A 14,137-nucleotide genomic window follows, 5' to 3' on the forward strand; every position below is an offset into this window, starting at 1 on the left:
CCATCCTTGTGGAAGCTGTATTCTGTCCGGGAAGATGAATACAGGACCTGCTCTTTGCGGTGGAGGGAAATGAGGCCGGAAGACCCAAGGGAGGCGTGCTGCTTTATTTGGGGGATGCTGGGAGGGCTCCCACAGGTGGGAGCAGAAGGTGGGATCCAAAGATTGAAACCCAAGAGTGAGCGCTGCTCATCTGTGGGAGGAGACGAGCAACCCAGATGGAGATGGGGGGCACAGGGACGGAGGAGGAGAGGTCAAGCTCTGTGGGACCCAAGCTGGTGCGGGGGGAGTGGGTACTGGGAAGTCTGGGTGGGCGACAGGAGAAGGGGGCAGAAAGTGGAAGGGATGAGGGAGGGAGGCCTGCTTCTGTGGCCTGTTGTAAGGGCTGGGGCTCATCTGTTGATGGGTTAATGTCTGGTGGGGCCAGGCAGTAACATGGGGAAGATCTGTGGTCAGTAGACTTGCATTCAGCTTCTAGTAGTTTTGTGGCTGAGTGAGATTCTTCATGTCCCTGAGCTGCTATTTCCGCATATTAAATGGAGAATAATTACAATAAAGTGTGTGTGTGTTTTGGTAACCTTTTTCTTTTGATATGTCAGACCTACAGAAAAGTGGCAAAAATAATACAAGAAACTCCTCATATTAATGTCTTTACCCAGGTTCACCACTTGCTTACATTTTGAGCCATTTGTTTTGTCCTGTAGGCTCATGTGTATGTTTTCCCCCTGAAACACTGGATAGCAATCTGGAGATCCCACGCCCTTTCCCCTGCAAAATTCCAACGTGTTGAAATGAAAGTGTTAGTTACTCAGTTGTGTCCGACTCTTTGCCACCGCGTGGATTGTAGCCCACCAGGCTGCTCTGTCCATGGGATTCTCCAGGCAAGAATACTGGGGTGGGTTGTCATTTCCTCTTCCAGGGGGTCTTCCCGACCCAGGGATCAAACTCGGGTCTCCTGTGTCTCCTGTATTGCAGGTGGATTTTTTACCCACTGAGCCACCCCCAAATCACAGTTTGACTGTGATTACCTTTGTTACTTTTCTTGAGGTTTGATGAATTTCTTGTATCAGTGCATTCATTTTTCATCAATTTGGGGGAAATTTCAGCCATTATATCTTCAAATAATATTCCTCAACTTTTTCTGTTCCTTTCCTGGAACTCCACTTACACATATTTTGGACAGTTTGATACTGCCACACAAATCATTGAGACACTGGTCATGATGGGTTTTTTTTTAACATATTTTTTCTTTCTTCAGATTAGAGTATGTGTTGACTTTATTATCTTCAGTGGCTATTTCATCTTCAATCTACTGTTAAGCCTGCTTAATTTATTATTTCAGATATTATATCTTTCAATTTTTGATTTCTACTTGGTTCTTTATTATTGTTTCTTTTCTCTGATCTGTTTATTCCTTAGTACCATTCTTTCCTTTTAAATCCTTAAATATATTTATCATAACTGCTTCAAAGTTCCTGTTGCTGATTCCAGGATCTGGCTCATCTAATGGCTGGTCTCTAGTGATTGCATTTTCTCCGGACTGTGGGCCATTTCCCCTTATTTCGTCTAGAGCCTAGAATGTGTCATCTTCCTTCAGAGGGTTACTGGGATCTTGATGTTGTTATGTCTGTGGGTATTTTTCAAATAAAAATTTTTTCTCTCTTTGAAGGAAACAACAAGCTAAAGTGATCAGAAATACAATCACGATTAAAATTTTTTCTTTGTTTTCCAGAATTCTGTCTGAATTAGTCAAAATTACTGAGTTCATTTGTGTATGGGAAAAACCTGGAATATTTTAAAGTTCTGATTTTTTTTCAACTTTGCTTTCTCTACATTTTCCCAGTGCTCCTCTACCATAATTCCTTTTATTCTCATATTTTGATATACTTTTGTGTACTCATACAGAAAAAGAAACACTAAGAGAAGCTGAGATAAATTTTATTTTTTTAACAGAAGAAAGGAAAAGGGTGGGGTTACATTTTTATAAATATCTATAAATATAGAGCGAGAGGCAAAAATCTTCCAAATAAATAAATAAATATTGCCATGTGCTAAGGGACAAAAGACTGTGGGGCTCCCTCGGCTCTGCCAAAGAGAAAACCCCAATGAAGCAGTTTTCTGCCGAAGTCCTTTCCATGTGGTTCTCCAGTAGCTCTTGTACAGTATAACAGTATCTCCAGTGGGAAATGAAGACTGTAGAGGAAATAGTGGCCATGTACTGCCATATAGTGTCATACAAGTCTGAGTGTTTCGAAATAGGAACCGGTCATCAGCCTAAAACCATCAGGTGAGGACAGTGGGTCAATTTCTAAGATTGGGTGCATGATGAGAAGAGGGGGGCTGCTGCAAGGAGGGTGGCGAGGTGACTGGGAGGAAGCTGCTATTCAGATCTGCCCTGCTTGCCCACATTCTCCTCTTCAGGTGGCCATTTAAGCAGAGGTAGGAAGGGGCCCTGAGGACGCCTAAGTCATCAGTACCCTGGCTGGTGCTCCATCGTCTGTAAGTGAGAGTCGGTATTCCTCAGGGTGGCGCTGGGGCTTCTGGGACTGAAAACTGTCTTTGGTGCCCCAAGAACTTCCAAGCAGAGTAAGACCCAGACATGCCAGCCTAGGAGCGTGTTAGCTAAGCCTCTGGTCACGGCTGCAGGGCAGGTAGGGTCGTGATGAAGAGTTGACGGTGCTGGCTTTTCCTGACTCCTGCACTGGGGTCCCCAGTCCTGGATTTCTTTCCCCAGGATCCTCAATGCCACTTCATGAAAGGGCACAATTGCTACAGAGACCCCAAACCCACCGCAGTGGTCTCAAGGCCCCTCCCTGCAACAGTTGTGTAGTTGGGATTGCCAGTCACCCTGGAAGCAGACTTAGCTAAATGCCTCTTAGGAGAGTTTGAATTTTTTTCCATTTGGAAAAACAAATCCTAGCAGGGTAGATTATCAGGAGCCAAGACCAGATCCCCTCCTCAGACTCAAATCACTCAAGCCAGAGGCGGTCCAAGAGGCAGGGCTGTGTCAGGGCCGCAGGGGTCACTCTGGGCCCCGGGCTTTGGCCGCGGAGAGGGAGAGAGCAGGGCAGGGGGACAGCCCAGTAGGGAGGGGATGTTTCCACCTTGATCCCTTGCCTCCCATCTCTGAGCAGTCATTCTGGCTAAGTTTTGACCAGCCTACCGCCAATCTTGTGGACAGGCTTCTCCAGAGATGCTTAAGGATGTTTGTGAGTAGGATTGCCCAGTTGATCTGTTAATGTCCTCCCAGGTCAAGGTCAAGCAGGGTCCGGGCAGATGACACAAAGTAGGGGAGTAGTGGAGAAGCTGCTGGCTTTGGGCTCTCCCCTTCAACTCTGTGGGTGAGGGGTGCGGGTGTTGGGGGTATCAACTCCCTAAACCTTTGTTGCTTTTTTTTTTTGGCCTGCAAGGCATGTGGGATCTCAATTCCTCCACCAGGGATCGAACCCACGTGCCCGGCATTGGCATGGCTGAATTTTAACCACTGGACCACCAGGGAAGTCTCTAAGCCTTTGTTCTTAACGACTGGACTGATGGAGAGGACAGGAGAGGGAAGAGGAGAGTGGGCGGGGACCCCTTCTCTCCCAGGGGTGCGTGGAGAGGTGGGATGAGGAAGGTGAGGATTTCCATTCCGCAGGCCTCAAAGGGCGATTCCCCCTGGGGCGGCGGGTGCTGGACCTCCCGGGGAGTGAGCTGCCACCCTACTCCACCTCCTCTGCTGGGGGTGGCAGGGCAGCCTGTCCCCCAGGAGACGATGTGGCTTTCCCAAGTCGGGCGCCCTAGGCGAAGCCAGGGAAGGGCCGGCAGCGCTCGGCGCCTGCGGAGCCGGCGCGCACGTCCAGCCGGTGTCCGCGGAGCACCCCGAGCGGGTCGCTGGCGGCGGGGCCGGCGTCCTCGGCGCTGGGCAGCTCCTGGGAGCAGGCGGCGGGCACGGGCGTGGCGCGGGCACGCGGCTTGAGCACGCTGAGCGGGTCCCCGCCGTCGTGCGCGCTGCGCGTGTGGCGCCGGGGCCGCGCGGTGGCGGCGAAGTGTGGCAGCGGGATCTCGTTCCTGCGCGACAGGAACTGCGCGTACGGGGGCGGGTTGGTGCCCGGCAGGAAGGCGCGCTTGGCCCGGCCCAGGCTGACGAGGAAGCGGTGCTGCGGCGAGTGGTACACGTCGTAGCCATTCTCCAGCGTCCGCTGCCGGAAGCGGCAGCTCTCCGGGCTGAAGTGATGCTGCAAGCGGGGCGGGGCGACTGGGGTGAGCCCGGAGCCCGCGGGGACTGGACGCGACCAGCCGCACCCCGGGGACCCCATCCCTCCCGCCCACTCTGCTAGGGCCATGCCTTTAGAATCCCTTAGTGCCCTGCTGGGCAAAAGGGATTTCTACTCATTTCCAAGCTACCCGGCCCCCAGCGCGGTTCCTCTCGGCCAGCCTGGGGACTCACTGGCGGCGCGTAGCTGCCTGGAGCCACGCTCTACAGAACCAGCTTTCTGGAGGGAGGCCGACTTCCATGCGGCCTTGTCCTGCCCTGTCTCTGCCCTTTAAACCCTTTTTGGGCTCAGCGGCAACTTGGGTCAGCCTTCTCACCTGGACAAGAGTGGGCTGAGGTTTGTGGGGCTCCACATAAGTGAGAATGCTCCCAGCAGAGACAGAACGTGGGAATTCAGGACATGAACTTCATCACCAGTTGACCTAGGCAAACCCTCACTCAGCCACTCACGGGCTGGGTTTTGCCCAGTGCCCCCTGGGATCTTTGCAGAGTATGCTATTTAATCCTCAAAGTCCAGGAAAGAAAGTGTTAGGCACTCGGTCGTGTCCGACTCTTTGTGACACCATGGACTGTAGCCCGCCAGTCTCCTCTGTCCAGGGATTATCCAGGCAAGAATACTGGAATGGGTTGCCATTTCCTTCTACAGGGAATCTTCCCCACCCAGGGTTTGAACCCAGGTCTCCTTCATTGTAGGCAGATTCTTTACCGATTGAGCTACCAGGGAAGCCCCAGAGTCCAGGAAGTCAGTATTTTAAAGAGGAGGACTCTCTATATACCTGTATGCGGTCAACAGGTATTTTCATATCTATTTGTCTATATTTGTTCAACAGATATTTGTCTGCTCTGGGTCAGATTCTGTGGCGGGTGCTGGGACACAGCAAGCAAAACAGAAAGTAATTGCTGTCTTGGAATTTCTGGTGGGAGGAGCTCCGGAGCTCCGCCTTCCTGCTCCTGTTCTAAGGCCTGATGTTTGGAACGCCCCGCTGCCCTGTAGTTCGGAAGCCCTTGCTCTCCAGCGCAGACCAGCTGTCACAGCTGGGACAGAGAGAATTCCCTACAGACCTTGAACTGGGGGAAGCCCACAGGGCATATGATCGACATCCCCACGCTTGACTTCTTCCAGGTGAGGAAACTGAGGTTGACAGATATAGGGGACTTGCCCAAGGTCACAGACATCTAGGAACAACATCATGAGATGCCAGGGGCTTCTCACCCTTTCTTTCTAGTGGACTTTACAATATCAGTGGATGTGACTTGAGGACCTGGGCTGCAGGCAAGGTGCTGTGCCACATACAGAAATGGGGACAAAGTGGGGCAGGTCAGATTAGAAGCTGAGAGCCCAGGAACCCTAGAGCTGGACATCCTGGGTTCAGACCCCAGTTGTATAAACCAGAGCATCTGATACTTAGATGGGTAAAAGTCCTCAGTGAAAACATCACCAAGATACACTGCAAGTGGAAATCTTTAAAGGTTCTACGTTTTGCCAGAGCTGTGAGATAAGCATTTGCAAGTAGTAACCCAGCACAAAAAGAAACTCACGGATCCAAAAATGTTGCCTGTGAAGTCCATGCAGAGGTACCGCCTGCTCATCACACCTGTTATCACTACGAAGCCCGCATCCTCCGATCTGATCATCAGGGCGCCTGTGGAGAAAACCATTCAGGTCCAAACCGGGCTTCACATGTGGTCCCCACCTCCAAGAAGCCTGCCTTGATTGATCTGAAGCGGGCAGGGTGATGACTTCACAGAACTCTCCTCACAGTTGTCCTTGTTCAGCCTCTTTCTTCTGACTTCCACTTTCCCACACCCCTCCCTCCTCCACCTTGCCTCCTGTTTCTCCCCCTGCCTGTAGGGAGCACCCTAAGTTCCCAGCATTCTTCTACCTGTGCCAACACGTTTCTCTCTCCCTAGACTCTGTTGCCCCCTTTGCTCGGCCCCTCCCCTGCACTGGAAGTGCAGACTCTTGACCTTTGGACCACCAGGGAAGACCTTGGCTCATACTGCTTAATGTTTGCCGTGGTGGTCACATTCTCCCAAGCTTTTGTGATTTTGAAATCTATGCCCAGATGTCTTTCAGGAATCCAGATTGTACTTGGAGCTTGATCCTCCACCGAGATAGCTGTGCGGAGTCAGTGATGCAGCAGTCAGCACCCTTTCTGTGTCAAAAACTGTATTTGAGTGAATCTTCTCCTCTCCTTTCTGTGTATCCAGGTCACTCATGCTCCAAGGCCATGCTCATATGTCACCATTTTGTGGAGACTTTTCTAATCTCCCTCATCTGCATGGACTGTTCTTTCTTCTCAGGCCCTCCAAACAATGCCTCACCTCTATCCGAGCATGGAGCTCATCACCTGTGTTAATAACTTTATGCCTCCCTAGGGTGGAGAAGCAGGTGGTTTATCTGTCCATGTCTAATGGATGCAGGGAATTACTCTTGCTTCTTCATCATTATTCTTTTCCTTTTCTCAGTTGCTGGTGTCCGCCTCCCCCAGGGGCAGCTTCTCTCAAAACCTAACCCTGGGGCTTCCCTGGTCCTGGTGGTCCAGTGGTTGGGAATCCACCTGCCAAGGCAGGGGACTTGGGTTTGATCCCTGGTTTGGGAGATTCCACATGCCGCGGGGCAACTAAGCCTGGGCACCACAACTACTGAAGCCTGCACGCTCTAGAGCCCGTATTCCTCAGCAAGAGATGCCACTGCAATGAGAAGCCCTCGCACTGCAACGAAGAGCAGCCCCCACTCGCTGCAGCTAGAGAAAGTCACACGAGGCAGTGAAGACCCAGCACAGCCAAAAATAACAAATGAATAACCCCCTGCTGCTGCTGCTAAGTCGCTTCAGTCGTGTCCGACTGTGCGACCCCACAGACAGCAGCCCACCAGGCTCCCCCGTCCCTGGGATTCTCCAGGCAAGAACACTGGAGTGGGGTGCCATTTCCTTCTCCAGTGCATGAAAGTGAAAAGTGAAAGTGAAGTCGCTCAGTCGGGTCCGACTCTTTGCGACCCCATGGACTGGAGCCTACCAGGCTCCTGCGTCATGGGATTTTCCAGGCAAGAGTGCTGGAGTGGGGTGCCATTGCCTTCTCTGGAATAACCCCTTAGCCCTGGACTAAAGCGTGACAGCCATTCATACTTCTTACACCCTGAGTAAGTGACAGCAGCTTTGAGTGGGACCCCCCGCTCCCTTGCCCACCCCCGTGGAGACTTGCAGTTTTAAGAAGTACCAGTGACTAGTCAAATAAAGTCTAAAGTTTCTGTTTTGTAGCAAGGGTACAGTTAGACCATAAAAGGTGTGATGCGAGTGATAATTGAGCAAGACTTCCTCCGCAAACGCTGTTTAATTACCTGACATTTTCTACTAGAATCATTTTTTAAGTCTCAGGGTCTCTTCCCTTAGCTGACCAGAGAATTGTTCCCCACACGTCACATTTGGCCTCAGAGTTCCCAGGGAGGTAGTTCAGGCAGGGGTCTTCTAGAAAGGTAGCCTGGAGAGCTGTGAACGCCGGGCATGTGTGCCCAGTACGTGGTGGCGCCTCGTGGGTGAGTAACACCCCAGATCTACCCCATGCGGGCTCCATGCAGAGCCCTCCAAGGACAGCAGCAGGCAGTACTCAGACCCTAGGTGAGCTCAGAGCAGTCAGAATGATGACAGGCAGAGGCTGGGAGGCTGAGAGCGAGCCCAGAGAGAGGCCCAAGGGGAGCGGTCATTGGTTTACAAGTGTGGCTAAGGATTGGCCTTGACAGAAGCTTCTGGAAGTGGGGTGGGTTATGGGAGGTGCAGAGGATATGAAATCCTCCATAGTGAGTCTGTCGGGGTGTCTCAGATCTACAGTTACTGTCGAGGGAAGACCTGAAACATAAGGAACAAGAAGCTGTTTCTAGCCTGATGATTTTTTAGTCTCGCTGAAAAAAAAAAATTACACTTCATAACTGTTTTTGAGAGGTTGTACTCTGAGTACTTGATATATTTTAAGTTCTCAAAACAGCTGCTATGGGACTTCCCTAGTGGTCCAGTGGTTAAGACCCTAAGTTTCCATTGCAGGGAGGTTCAGGTTCAATCCCTGGTTGGAGAACTGAGATCCCGCATGCCTTGGGCACTAAAAATAAAGAAATAAAAAAGAATTTTTAAAAACCCCAGCTGCTATGTTATTAATGTCACCACTATTAATGTTGGAAGTAGCAACCTCCCAATTTAAAGGATGAGGAACCTATGGCAATATTCAAACTCTGGTCCATGACCCTGACATCCTCCACCCATGGCCCAGGAGCTCATCTCCAACTGAGGTCACGACAAGCCTCAGAAGATGCAATCAGGGGCCAAAATCCAGGCCGTGGCTAATAACGCTTCCAGGTCACTGTACCCTGGAGGGGGGGCAGGGGAGAGGTACTGAGCCGGCAACCCGGAACCCAGACACTAAGATTCTGTTCCCTGTTACGCCTCTTACAAGTGTTGTAGCCTCAGCAAGTCATCGCTCTTGTCTCACAGTTGTGCTGCCTACTCCCCAGGGATATGGCAGGATCAAAAGGGATGATGCTGTAAAAGTGCCTTGAAAATGTTTAACAGATGGAAGGCTCCATGGAGGGTGGCTGGCCTGCCCTTGACAACAAGCCATCACTTTGGCCATCACCGGCGGATGCCTGCGTCCCTCTGGGTGGTGTGTGTGGTGTCCAGGGCCACTGCGGACAGAAGGCAGCCTGCAGAAGGACAGGGATCCACTGCTGTGAGGGTGCACAGGCTCGAACCAAATCCACGTGAGCCGGTGCAAAAGTCCAGCAAAGGCAAGAACCGCTTTCCCTCCCCGGTACAGGGGCCCAAGGCAGGTCTGCACAGATCCACGGGCAGAATGAGGCAGGAAGAAGGCATCAACCAACCCCTGACTGCTGGGGCCATATCTGTTGGAGCCCGGCAGGTGTGAAGGACATTTCCTTTCATGATGCCATGTCTGTGTACCCGACCCCAGAAGTGTGGGACCTGGTCCAGGTGTTCCTTGGGTCACTTACCATATGTGACCCCAAGCCAGTTCTCTGTGTTCTTGAATCTCTGTTTTCTCATTTGGAGCACAATCATTTACCCCATTTGGTCGACTTTGGGATGTAAGAAGATAATATTTTTATCCATTATAAACACACTTTCTAAATACCAGTGATTGTTACTATGACCATTTTGCCTCAACCTCTGCAGTAAAAGTAGAAAATTTTCTGCCCTATTCTCGTCTCATGGCCAGTAAGTGATAAATAGGATGATGGGTGTAAACAGCTTTGTGTTGCGTGTTGGTTGCTCAGTCGTGTCCGACTCCTTGCGACCCCATGGGGTGTAGACTGCCAGGCTCCTCTGTCCATGGGATTCTCCAGGCAAGAATACAGGGGTGGGTTGCCATTTCCTTCTCCAAAACAACTTTGGGGTCCCCAAAAGGAAGATATTATTTTGAAAGATTAAAAAGCCCAAGGATGGTTCAGCTTCAAGTAAAGAAAGTCACACTGGGGAAGGTGAAGGAAGTAAAAAGTTTAGGATCTAGAGAGAAATATTAACTGCGTATTGTTGCTCCTCTTGTCACAAAGTGGGGCTCATGGGGTTCAAGAGGGTGACCTTGTTTACAGTCGGGAGGAGATACAGGCTTCAGAGAGGTTCCCTGTTAATAGCTGTGAGTCCTGAGGGTCTAACATCTTGTAGGCAGATAACTTAATGATGATCCACAAACCAAAGACGGGTTGAACACTCAACGGCTAATCGAAATTCCTCACTTATAAAAGTTAAAAAAAAGAATTTAGTAAAGCACAATAATCAACTGAACTGCATTTTACTGGAAATGCATAATTAATTAGGAGGGAAAATAGGCCCCACATCTTTCCATCAATGTAAAACCATCATTGGTTTTACAAAAATTCCAGCATTGCTTTGCGTTCATTGGGGAGGTCATTACAAATTCTTCTTCAGCCTGTTACTTGCCACCTAGTTACTTGTATCAGTGTTTTAGGTAACTTTTTATCTTAGTCTACCTATCTCTCTCTCTCTCTAATCTATTTCTTTATCTATATGTATATAATGCTCATGATAACTGATCTGAATAATATAAAAGGTTATACAAACTAGGAGAAGTGTCTCCCTCCTACCCCTGACTCCATCCCCAGGTTTCTTAATTGCCAGAGACACAGGCTTAGCTAGGGTCTATATATAACAAAACAAAAGCACATTTCTGTAGAAAAAAAAAAAAATCTGAAATCAGTTCATCTCACTTTGCTTCCTCTCAGTCATTTTAATTCATTCCAACTAGCGCTCTGTGCCTTTTTGGGGCCTGAGGTCAGTGGCTACAAGAGGGGACATTCTCTGATTCATTCTGTAAACTCAGTAGGCTAAGCCCTGCCCCCTTCTGGCACCACTCACAGCCCTTCCCCCATCCCCACCAGGATGCATCTTTGGGGGCTTCCTTTCATCAAAGGAAGATGAGCTTTAGAAGCAGTCTCTAATTGTCTGCAGCCCTTTCCATCTAGGGGAATCACAGTAATGTACCATAATCTACTATCCTGCATTGAAAATCATCTCTCATCTTGAAGGGAGGTGACCCTCCACAAGAGGTGCAAAACCATGTTTCCGAATAGTCTCTTCACAGTGGGAAGACATGAAGGGTTGGAAGCCTGGAGGTGCTTGAAGGACTGGGTCTTCTTTTGAAGTCACCTTAGCTTTGGGGAATGTCAGACACATTGCAGATGCTGCTAAGTATCCATTGAATAAAACACGCGCTCCGTTGGCGGCAACAACTGTATCCCGATTTAGTTCAGATTTTTTGCCATGTGGCTCAATCTTGGCTTCCAAGATGTTGACGCCTGGATCCTACCATATTCCCCTGAGTTCTGGAAACCATTTGGTATTTGAGGAGACCTTCTTCCTATCTCCCGTCACCATCTGTTGAGAACTTGAGGAGATCTGAACTCTCTGCTTTGCATGTTCATCTGTCTTGCTACTTACGTTTAAGGCCCTTTGATTCTTAGCAGAAGGAATGTCTTGCATATAGCAAGGCCATCGCAAAATTACTGAATCATTCCGTGCAGCAATAAAGGGCAAGTCATTCCTACAATACATTTTTTTAAATTAAACAGAGATTGTGATTACTCTTTCATGCCTCTGATTGAATTTTGAATCAGTTGGCATTTTTCTGTATCCTTAGAGTAATTTTTACTAGTTCTCTTAAAAAAGAAGACCATGTCTTTTTAAATATCCGTCCTCTTCCCACCCCGTTTTCCCTTCTGGGGACATCTGAAGCACAACTAGTTAGTTGGTTTTCTATTGTAGACCGTGGTCTAATTTTCCACAAACCTGATCTTTAAAAACATTCTGATGGTCTTATGTTTTAGGTGAGTTTTCAAGCAGCTCAGTTTGCTACTAGGTAGACCTTTCAGCTCCACAGACCAAGACTCACTGGCTCATAGCAGCCTGGGTACCACTGAAGCCTGCAGTAAGGTTGTTGGATAGATGAGTGCATGGATGGGTGTGTGGATTCAGTGGGTCAGACTCATCAAGACAGCGAATGCTGTCTAGTCTAGTCTTTGATACATTCTTCCTGAGAACTTTTACAAGGCCAGAATACTAGAAGCCCTGAGTTAGAAAGAGCCCCTGGATTCATCTATCCCAAGCCTTGGTCTGGTACAAGAATCCTCTTTACAACTTCCAAGGCTAACCCAGTCCAAAGTTCATGAGCATAACTCAGCGTCTACTGACTGGTCTGGCTTCTCTTCGTCCCAGCCTTCTTGTCTATCATTTGTACATTTTTATGACTCTTTGGACAGGGCAAAGGGGAAGAGGTTGCTCTTTGTGGGAAGACAGATTTTAGTTAAGATGGAAATTATTCCTGTTGGGAGAAACCAATAAACACTAATTGGGGAGGTAACAGAATATTCTCCCGAGGTCTAAACATACACAGGTAAGTGCGTGCGAACACACACACACACACACACACACACACACACACTGGACAAGGATCTAGGAGGCTGCATTAGCCCTTTGGTCCAGCTAAGGCCTCCCCAAGTCCCTGCAGGTAGATGCTCAGAGCAGTCCCCCCTCCTTCCTGGCATGGGTGGAGACCCCACTTACTGTAGATGGTCTGCTGCGGGGAGCCGTCCACGTGGCCATCCCCGTGGATCTGCAGGTGGTAGCTGTTCCTGGCCGTGGCCGTGTACAGGTGGGTGAGGCCGCCCCAGCTGGAGCCCAGCAGCGGGGAGCTGTTGGGATAGGCTTGGACTGCACAGCTCAGGGTGCAGACCCAGAGCCCCAGGCGGGCCCCCAGCATCGCAGCTTTCTGAGTGATCGGTGCTGAGTCTGAAACCCGACCCGGCCTCCCTGACTCTGCCGGCCTCTTTCTCCTCTTCCTTGCTGGTTTCTGGCGTGAGGCTTCTCAGCTGCATTCCCTCCTTTTTTCCCCTCGGACTTTTAAAGGGTAGCAGTGTGACATCAAACAGGAAAAACTCCGCCGTCCACATCCTCTGTGTTGTAATCAGCCCATTTGAAGAGAATACAGGGATCTCTGAGGCTCACGGAAGGCACGTCGGTTCCAGACACACACACACACATAAACACACACACCCCTCAATTTCAAGCCAACGCTCCCAAAAGTGAATGATGTGTGGGCAAAAGTTATCTACGACTCTGGGCTGTCTGCTGACCTGCCCCACTTCCACCAGGAAATGTGAAGGCAGCCAGCAGTTATGAAAAACTCCAGCTTCAGCCGTGCAGTCCACAGACGCCTGTGCAATTAATCTCCCATCAAGTCCACTCATTTTGCTTCTCTCCCAAACAAGTCTTTTGAATTCCAATCAGGAGCTGTGCATCCAGAACGTTCTCTATGCACAGTGCTAGGTGGGTGTCTAGAGGGATGCAGAAATAACCCAGGTCAGCATCAGGCCATGGCATCCTCCAAGACTCCATCCTTGTGAAGATTTGGGAGCTGGAGGCTGAGGCGCCCAAAGCCAAAGTTCCTGCCTTGGGAAGGATTCGAGATGGGAAGGAAGGAGAAAGACCCAAAGTCACTGCTCCTTTATGAAATGCTGACGTTCAATCGCTTGGTTTCCCTGATGTGGACTGCCCAGGGCAACTCCACCAGTATAGTGGTCTCCCTGGCAGGGTGGAGTTGAATTCAGAGAGCTCATAAAGACGGGACGTCTGCTGGCCATGCCCAGGGAGCAGCGCCCAGGAGGGTCCCCGGAGCACAGCTGCAGGCCAGGGGTCCCCACAGTTAGTCCTTGAGGGGCCTGGCTCCTGGGACTGGATGTGTCCTGTGATGGGAGAGGAGAGAGATGTGATGCTTGCCCCAGGAGCCCTCAGCTAACACAGGAGGCGGAGAAGAGTCAGGAACTATTACACAAGGCATCATGGGGTGCGAGGTCACACAGATGCAGGCACAGAAAGCTGGTGTTTGTTATTCTGCACGTGTACATGTTTTCATAGTTTATAAAAGTGTTTTTCACATGTATTTGCTCATTTGATCTCATGGCCACCCTGTGAGGTAGACACACCAGACATTAACAATATTTTAATTTTATATATGAAGAAAGGGAGCTCTTGGAGTTTACGTCTGGAATCACACAGCAGATGAACAGGAGAACAGGGACAGTGTCTTAGTTTCCCCAGGCTGCTGGCCCCCTAATAATCCTGGTTACACGTGGCACTTACAGAGAGCTTACTAAGCACTTTACATGTAACTCATTTATTCTTCATAGTAACTCTCTGGGGGAGGAACTGTTACCTCCTCTGTGTAGATGAGGAGGCTGGTGCAGACAGTTTAAATAACGTGTAGCTTATACCAGGAGCGGTAGAGTTTGAAGCTGCGTGTCCTGAGCCCACCGCGGGTTGGGGCTGAAGTCACGAGAGCATGAGAGGAAGGGCCAGGAGCAGAGGTGCA

The 14,137-nt window shown here is 49.8% G+C and overlaps 1 protein-coding gene across 1 annotated transcript; it reads right to left on the bottom strand.

Moving 5' to 3' along the window:
* Positions 1-1,333: 1,333 nt before the first annotated feature.
* FGF23 (fibroblast growth factor 23) lies at positions 1,334-12,627 on the bottom strand. The gene is made up of 3 exons (XM_043441610.1): positions 12,334-12,627; positions 5,792-5,895; positions 1,334-4,214 (listed from the first exon to the last, which is right to left on the bottom strand). Exons 1-3 carry the CDS (start codon positions 12,527-12,529, stop codon positions 3,777-3,779), a joined length of 738 nt encoding a protein of 245 aa, XP_043297545.1. The 5' UTR covers positions 12,530-12,627; the 3' UTR covers positions 1,334-3,776.
* Between the last annotated feature and the right edge of the window lie 1,510 nt (positions 12,628-14,137).

Source organism: Cervus canadensis, chromosome 21, assembly GCF_019320065.1.
Source record: "Cervus canadensis isolate Bull #8, Minnesota chromosome 21, ASM1932006v1, whole genome shotgun sequence".
Lineage (NCBI taxonomy): Eukaryota > Metazoa > Chordata > Mammalia > Artiodactyla > Cervidae > Cervus > Cervus canadensis.